Raw genomic sequence first — 8,505 nt, 5'->3', positions numbered from 1 at the left:
TTATAGCAAAAATTAAATAATAAAAAATAAAAATTTACACAATTAAATCATACCTTATTAGGCTCAAAAAGTTATTATCTATTATCAATTATCATATTTAAAATATATTTAAAAATAATCAAAATATTTAAAAATATTTTAAAATTATAATAAAATAAATATTATATTATAAAAGAATGATTTAGAGATTTTTCTTACTCAATATACGGAGTTGTAAAAAAAACGTAAAGGGTTCAAACCCCTGCATTTACTTCGTTTGGATGATTGGGTGGCGGAAACCAGATTTCATAATTTAAAACGTGGAGATGTATTTTTAAATTATAATAAAATAAATATTATATTACAAAAGAATGATTTAGAGATTTTTCTTACTCAATATGTGGAGGTGTAAAAATAAATCCAACGCGACACGTGAGATCGCCCGTCTCTCTTCACAAGAAGTATAACTAACCAAGTGGCCATCTGCCTCAGAAAAACCAAAAGAATAACTAACCAAGGGGCCACACCCACCCAAGGATCGTTATCTAATAATCGATGTAACGGTGGCCGTGGGTTAAAAACTAACCGTGGTTAGGTTATCTTGTCTTGGTGCCTCCTCAAGAGCAGATATCTCCTCCCCACCGCCCTCGGTATACGTTAAATATCGAGTTCTATTAAATGCGCGCATTAGAAAAATCGTTTTTTTCTTTTATTTTTACGAGAAAGGATATAAATAGGGCCCTCGGTTCCTGCACGAAAACTTCTTCTCCTTTTATTTCTACGTCGCAGCTTCGCTTCGCTTCTGGAGAAGAGCTCTGCGCCACGCCTGGGTGGTTATGCGGGAAGGCGTAGAGGTTTGTTTTTCTCCTTCGCGCTTTTCTGATTCTTCTTGTTCTTGTATTGGATTTTTTTTTTTTTGTTTTCATGTCGTCCGGTGGATTATTGGTTTTATCTCGTGGTAGATCTGTTTTTTGTTCATTTCGGGAAATTTGGATTGTGGTGGTAATTCTGGTGCGTTTTGGATGGATTATGGCTTGGATTGGAAGGGGAGTCAATGGGATGGATGATATCGGCGGTTGGAGCGGGGGTGTTTTGAATTACGCTCAATTTGACCGATGAAATCTTTAATTTAGTTATTTTGTGGATTTTTAGTTTTTAATTAGGTTTATATTTGGATATGTGGTTTATTCATTGTGTCTGTTCGAGTCTTTGGATTCTGCGGGTGCGGATTTGCGATCTTTTTCGATGTCTGGTGGCCTTGAACAATGGTTATTTTATTTGTCACCAAAATTGGGCGTTTAATTTTTTGCAGATTTTTATTGAGGTATGAGATTTTGATTGCAAGGCTTGATGTTATATTGTAATCCCAAAATATGGTTGCCATATAATCGTTTCTTTTCCCAGAATTCTGTTTTATTTTGTTTCTGGTGTTTCGGAGTTTGCCTAGATTTCTTAGGGTTGTGGGAAGGCAGACTTTTTTTAATTTTATATTAGGGTTTATTAATTGAATGATTTCATTTATCAATTAGTATCTGAAGGCTTGAAGAATAATAGTGGCTCAAGCTTTGATACCAGTGGGTTATTTTGAATAATTCTAGCTTGATGGATCTGAACTTGAACAGTTTCAAGACTGTTATGCAAACATGGAAAATACTCAGGAATTAGAAATTTCTCCGCATGTCAAAACCTTAACCAGAGACCCTAATTTGAGAATTCATGGTCATGCTGATGAATGGTTGGACTTTTGGATAGTCTTGTGTTTTTCTTGAAGTTTCACTCCTTCGATGCCTGATGTTTGTGGCTCTGCCGATGTTATCAATTAGCTTCACTTAAACCTTGTTTAGTTTAATTTTATCCTCCTGGATTTGGTTCAGTTTGTTTGGTCTGGACATATCTGATAACTTTTATCGAAATCTCCAGCTTTAAATATTCAACTCACGATGTCAAAATGTCAGTTCTCATGTTGAATAGTTCAGTTGCTCCTTTATCTTATTTCACTTTTTGGACAGATGCTGCTTGCATCAAGTTAAAAAAAATCTGGCTTATTGTTTCTCATGTGAAAATACATATCCTGTTGGTTGAACACATTTTCATGTTTTCACGGCAAATTCCTGGTAGAGTCTGGTCATGTAAATATCTGTGCAATATGGGATTAGGAGTTCTGCGGATGGCCTTTGTCATGCACACTACCCCTCTCCCTTTCTCTCTTTTAAAAAAAAGGATGTCTAAAATGCTAGATGCAACAAAACTAGTGCTCATTTTACTGTATTAAAGTGTGAGTTCTTTCTAAGATGTTGAAGAAATGTTCTTTGCACTAGTGAGGATTTAGTCAATTACTAATCTTTGAGATTCTCACCTTTATTTTGTTTTGCAGATTGCGCCCCATTGTGTTTTTCAGGACATAACTGTTGCACTAGAGATATGGAGCAAGTGCACTTTTGGTCAAATTGCCTTCGAGTTCGAGTCTTGTTTTTCCAGGAGGTCCTTGATTGGCGGTTTCTCATCCTCGTATTCCTTCTTGTTTCTTTTGTCAACTGTACTTAGTTGTCAGTTGCTTTTGCACGATCATCACGTGAGGCCTGATGCAAATCTATACTGAAACGCATACTAGATCTACATTATCCTCTCACAAGTAAGCTGTTTCCCCCCTTAGATTTTAGTCTCTGAATATCATTGTACTGGTCCTAACATTTGGTACTTCTTCAGTGCATTATCATTTTGTCTTTTATTGGAAATAGGAGTGAGATCTGAAGAGCTTGACATTGTGGAAATTTCTTGTGGGGTATTACATTGATCTTTTCTTTTTTTCTGTTTTGACTTTAGTGGTTCAGGTACTGTTTGAAATAATAACTTCATCCTTGGATCTCTTTTTTTTTCAGGGTTGAGGTCTGGAAGTTGACAAATGAGGATTTTTGTTTTCTTTTCACTTAGCTAGGAGTGGATCTGCATTGTGCTTCATTGCTAGGCAGAACTATTTGCAATTTTCAGTTCCTTGTCATTGGTCCATACAAGCACGGTGTCTGGATAACGTGTTACTGGGGAATTGCAAGATCAAACTGGAAAGGTTGTACAAAGACCAAGGTGATTGCTTGGCTCCAGTGATCTTTAAGAAGAGATGGATCCATGCAGTTACTAAGAATACTCTGCCTGCATTCTTGAAGCTCAGTTTTTGTCAGCAAGATGAATTTTGGTGCAGGACCTATTTTGTTACCGAAAATAGATCATCTTCTTGGAGCTTCATGTCAGGAAATGTTGGTTAATAAGGGTTTTCAGCCCATCCATCAGAAACATTTGAATTTCTTGATGATTCAAAATTGATGGTGGACTTGGTTGGATAGCTCGCTTATATTCTATAAGCAGTATTCGGGAGTTCTCTTTTGAAGTATACTCTTAGTGGGCTGTTTTTGGATGTGCCATCTTTAGATTGCACATTATTTACGTCAATAATAAGCAGCTGCAAGCTTTCGGAAGTTTATTTGGGTTATTTTCAATCATAATGGATAGGTGAGTCATCATAACAAACCTGCTCAGTGAAATATGGTTTTATCCTTGAGATTTGACTGAAATTCTGTTACCATTACCAGGTATAAGGTAATCAAGGAAGTTGGAGATGGAACCTTTGGAAGTGTTTGGCGAGCTATGAATAAGCAAACGGGTGAAATTGTAAGCATTTTTTATTTCCTGATATTTTTATATCGTAGCTTGTGGCAGGGTCTTTTTGTTCTTGTTGATAATGTTGTTGTTTGTTCGCAGGTTGCAATAAAAAAAATGAAGAGGAAGTACTATTCTTGGGAAGAGTGCATGAGCCTGAGGGAAGTGAAGGTATTACTGCTGTACATCAGATGTGGAAGTGAAGTGATATAACTTTCTTTGGATTTTAGTCTGCCTCTAACTTTTGTTTATTGCAGTCCTTGCGGAAGATGAGCCATCCCAACATTGTGAAGTTGAAGGAAGTCATAAGAGAAAATGATATCTTGTACTTCGTGTTTGAATACATGGTGAGTACATTACAAACTTGTTATGTGACTACTTTTGATGAGTTGTAATGTATGAGGCTGACATGTGACATTCTGTAGTTTGTGGGTATTTGTGGTTAATAAATTGACGGTAAAACTGTCCTTTGTTGAATTACTGTCAGGAGTGTAACCTGTACCAGCTCATTAAAGACCGTGGGAGGCTGTTCTCCGAGGCAGAAGTTAGGAACTGGTGCTTTCAAGTGTTCCAAGCACTTGCTTATATGCATCAGCGAGGATATTTCCATCGTGATCTGAAGCCTGGTAAGGCAGCTGATTGACAGTTCCACCGAAAAACTTGTGATTGGCATGAAAGGATTAGTATGACCATCCATACTTAAGATAACAGTGTTAACCTCTTACTAGGTGTTGGTCATGATCATGAAGGTGTCGCTAGACCTGCTGTCTGGCTGGAGATTGCTTTCCCATTGTATCTTAATCTGTAGTTTTTTTTACCTTAGCCAAGTAATAAAAGCTTTCCACTATTAAAAAAAAAATAGAAAGTTTTGGTCAAGAATCTATAATTGCAAGCGTAGGCAACATATGGGCCTTTGGAATTCTAATGTTCTTCTTCTATTTTTGTTATTTACTGTTCTTGATGTGGTCGGCATGAACTGTAGAGAATCTGCTGGTCACAAGGGATGTTATTAAGGTTGCTGATTTTGGTCTTGCTCGAGAAGTTACCTCTGAACCACCATATACTGAATATGTCTCAACTCGATGGTGAGTACTCCAGTTACTGCCTTTCTTGTTATTTTAGGCTGCAATTTTTTCCTTGCTCATCTCAATGAGATCTTTCTCTTTCCTTTTTCCTTCTGTCTGTGGAAGGTATCGAGCGCCAGAAGTTCTGCTGCAGGCATCTATCTATGGCTCTGCTGTTGGTGAGATTCTCAGAAGGAAATAATATCTTCAACAGACTTCTTCAATTACTGTAGTTTCTTATCCATTTCTTCTTTGCTCCAGATATGTGGGCTATGGGTGCTATTATGTCTGAGCTATTCACTCTTCGACCCCTGTTTCCTGGATCAAAGTATCACTCTTCTTTCTTCTTTCTAGCTTTTCTTTAGTCGTAAATTTGAATTTTTTTCATGAATTATGTTTTCTTTTTGTTAATTTATATCGTTGCTCTTGTGATGGAGTGCAGTGAAGCTGACGAGATTTACAAGATATGCAGTGTAATTGGTAGTCCTGATCAGAATTCATGGGCAGAAGGGCTGCAACTGGCTAATGGAATCCAATACCAATTTCCACAGGTATATATAATCATCGCTTTTGTTTTAATACTATTAACCGTTGATGTTGTATGCTTTCTTGCTTTTTTGCTTTGATGACCTTATTTTAGGCTGGGTCATTATTGTTGAGTTTCTTATCTTCAACTCTTTTTTAGCCAAACTCAATTGCTCTTTTTGTAGTTTGCAAGTGTTCATCTCTCAATATTGATTCCATCAGCTAGTGCGGATGCGATTAGCCTCATCTCGGTATGTCACTCTGAACAAGAGCTATTTCACTATTCAAACCCCCTGCTCACCTCTTCTAATTATCTCATGTTGTGGACACTCCAGTCACTCTGTACTTGGGATCCCACAAAGAGGCCAACTGCAGCAGAAGCCCTTCAACATCCTTTTTTTCAGGTAATTATTTGTCCAGCATGTTATCCTCTTTTTCTTTGCGTTGATATCCTGTTACATTACTTACATTTCCTCTTATGTGGCAGCTTTGTTATTACATTCCGCCATCACTTAGAGTGCGGTCTGCTGCACAAAGAACACCACCATCTGGTTGGTTAACTTTTTAATTTTTTATTAGTGCCATATGCTCTACTGTTTCTTCCACTGGTCATTGGTTTGACTAGTGGTGTGTGATGTCAAATGCTCAGCTGGAGTGAAAGGGGCTCTCGAACAGAATTCACGTAGATATTCAGGAAGCATGTCTAATTCAAAAACTGCAAGCAGCCTCTCTTCTTTTAGGATGCATGCCTCTTTGAACTCTGGTGTGCAACGGAAGCTGGATTTAGATTCTCAGGTGAGGTACAGGTTTTAGGTGAAATTTTACTTCATTTTGATTTTCTGTTATCTAACTGTCGGCTATTTCCGTTCGCTAAAAACCAAAGGTGGCTGGCAAGAATGAGAAGTCAGTGAAGAACTCTAGCAAGCTACAACCAAAATATCGGCCACCAGCACGTGTCAACCCAGGTTTGCATCTGTTTCCCCTTATGCAAATGGTGGGGGGTGCATTTAAGACTCTGTTACTTTTAAAAAGTTGTCTTGATTAGGATATATTAATTAGTCGAATGCCTTGTTGGGAAAAAACTTTCATATTTGAATGCCTTGTTGGGAAGGAACTTTTATATTTGCAAATTACATGCTCATCTTGTCGTTTTGATGTTTGCAGTGACGCTTTCCACGGGCAAGAATGCACGTCTAGTTGATGAAACTGCTGAGAAGATAGCTCGAGTCACTGTTAATAACTCTGAGCGGCTGCAGCAGCTTGCAGTGAAACCATCTCCACCTCCCGCCATGAAGGCTGGTGGGTGGCATGGACATCCCGATTTCCTTGGTAGATCTCATCAATTACCGTCTGCCAGAAACTACTCCAGGAATGTTGTGGGCTGAAGAGAAGTCATGCCCCATAGACATCTGCGATTGTGTTCTGCTAAGCTTGGTTTGTTCGCTGTTTGGCTATGTCGAACAGTGTGGTTGACTTGACCTTATATGTGTAGTGTTTTACTGTTCTAATGTTGTCGAGTATGCGTGTTGTTAAAAGAAGTTTAGACAAATGTGTGTTAATGTATCTGTGCTTTGATTGTTAAATATCAGCATTGTTATTTATTTTGAAGGCAGGGGTGCAAAGACATCGTGGAGGTTTGCCTAGAAGCAGCCATTTCGAGTATGTAATAGCTCACTGATTGAGAACTCTTGAACCGAAGATGAATGGGGCTACGCGATCTACCGATGCTGTGGGATGTTGAAATGAAACGGTCAGGGATCGTTCCACCTTAGAGAAAAAGCACCCGTACGAGCAGGTGTGGACAAAGCGGAAGCGAGCTTGGAGTAACACAAACATTGGTGAGAATCCAACGCCCCAAAAAACCAAAGGGTTCCTCCGCAAGGTTCCTCCACGGAGGGTGAATCTAAAATCAGGCCGAAAAGGGTAGTCGATGGACAATAGGTGAATATTCACGTACTACCCTTTGTTCGTCCCAAGGGACAAAGGAGGCCAGGTTAGCTGAAATTCTTCAAGGACGCAAGGCAACCTTGCTTTTTTAGGGCAAGGTAAGAAGAGGTAGAGAAAATGCCTCGAGCCAATGTCTTGAGTACCAGTTGCTACAACGCTGTAGTAACCCATGCCATACACCCAGGAAAAGCTCGAACGACCTTCAACAAAAGACTTGTACCCGTGGATAGATGCCTACGGGCCCTACAACTTCATGAGAAGGGGTGAACGACCACCATAACTATAACAGTCCTTAAGGTAGCGAGATTCTTTGTTGGGTAAGTTCTGGGCATTGTCTTGGACAGAGACTCAGTTTAATAGACATGTCTGTGAAGATGTAGGCTACCTGCACCTAGACAAAAAGACCTTATGAAGCTTTATTGTTCCCTGGAGTTGGCTTTGGGCCTTTCTTGCGTGAGTTGTGTTCAGAACGTCGTGAGACAGTACAGTCCATATCCAGTGTGGGTGTTAGAGCATTGAGAGGACACGGAAGGATGCACCTCTGGTGTACCAGTTATTGTGCCCACGGTAAATACTGGGTAGCCAATTGCAAAGCGGATAACTGCACCCCAAGATGAGTGCTCTTCTATTCTGACTTCCAGTGCTCCTGGTAGTACAGCCGAGACAACGATGGGTTCTTTTCTCCTGCGGGGATGGAGCGACAGAAGTATTGAGAATCCAAGATAAGGTCATGACAAGATATGTATGCAACTGATGCATCCTAACAGAACCGAGAGAATGGAACCTTGTTCCTGCATGACCTGATCAATTCAGGCACTCTTTGACAACATATAAAAAACCAAAAGCTCTCCCGTTCCATCCCTTGGATAGATAGAGAGGAGGGGCAAAGGCGTTTGGTGTCCTTTCCGGTCAAGAATTGAGGCCTCACCACTAGCCAATATGTTTTTTTCTCATGCCTTTCTTGGTTCATGGTTCGATATTCTGGTGTCCTAGGCGTAGAGGAACCACACCAGTCCATCCCGAACTTGGTGGTCCTGCGGAAAAAATAGGATGCACCAGGATGATATCCTGGTGTCCTAGGTGTAGAGAATGAAACGATGGCTAATTTCATTTCCCAAAATGAAAGGAAACTTGAGAGCCGTTTCTCCCGTGGTGGACAGAAAACGGAAACAGGTCCAAGGACAGCTTCCGCGCAAGCCTTTATTTGACATTCTGAAGTGCTTTTGGTGACTGAACGATGTCAATTAACTCTGTTTTATTAATGGGTTCAGAAGATTTCGTGTCAAATTTGATAGTTAGGTTTTGCTATTAATCTATTAATTAAAATAAATCATGTTTG

General features: G+C 39.4%; 1 protein-coding gene across 2 annotated transcripts; it reads left to right on the top strand.

Annotated features, from left to right (window-relative positions):
* The first annotated feature begins 754 nt into the window (after window positions 1-754).
* Window positions 755-6,802, top strand: LOC137947855 (cyclin-dependent kinase F-4-like). 2 transcript variants are annotated; one of them, XM_068793668.1, is made up of 18 exons: window positions 755-833; window positions 2,354-2,611; window positions 2,718-2,761; window positions 2,859-3,483; window positions 3,564-3,642; window positions 3,733-3,801; window positions 3,888-3,977; window positions 4,118-4,256; window positions 4,613-4,715; window positions 4,821-4,873; window positions 4,956-5,022; window positions 5,137-5,245; window positions 5,405-5,470; window positions 5,555-5,623; window positions 5,707-5,770; window positions 5,869-6,014; window positions 6,103-6,184; window positions 6,384-6,802. In XM_068793668.1, exons 4-18 carry the CDS (start codon window positions 3,476-3,478, stop codon window positions 6,602-6,604), a joined length of 1,365 nt encoding a protein of 454 aa, XP_068649769.1. In that variant the 5' UTR covers window positions 755-833; window positions 2,354-2,611; window positions 2,718-2,761; window positions 2,859-3,475; the 3' UTR covers window positions 6,605-6,802. The 2 variants fall into 2 exon arrangements, with proteins under 2 accessions (XP_068649769.1, XP_068649768.1); XM_068793667.1 differs by having other exon boundaries at window positions 2,686-2,761.
* The last annotated feature ends 1,703 nt before the right edge of the window (window positions 6,803-8,505 follow it).

This window comes from Aristolochia californica, unplaced genomic scaffold, assembly GCF_029961685.1.
Source record: "Aristolochia californica isolate CCGP_79_NKW_82.1479 unplaced genomic scaffold, dmAriCali1.0.hap1 SCAF_13, whole genome shotgun sequence".
Taxonomy (NCBI): domain Eukaryota; kingdom Viridiplantae; phylum Streptophyta; class Magnoliopsida; order Piperales; family Aristolochiaceae; genus Aristolochia; species Aristolochia californica.
The sequence above is the reverse complement of the archived record's forward strand: the minus strand, read 5'-3'. Positions and strand labels throughout refer to the sequence as shown.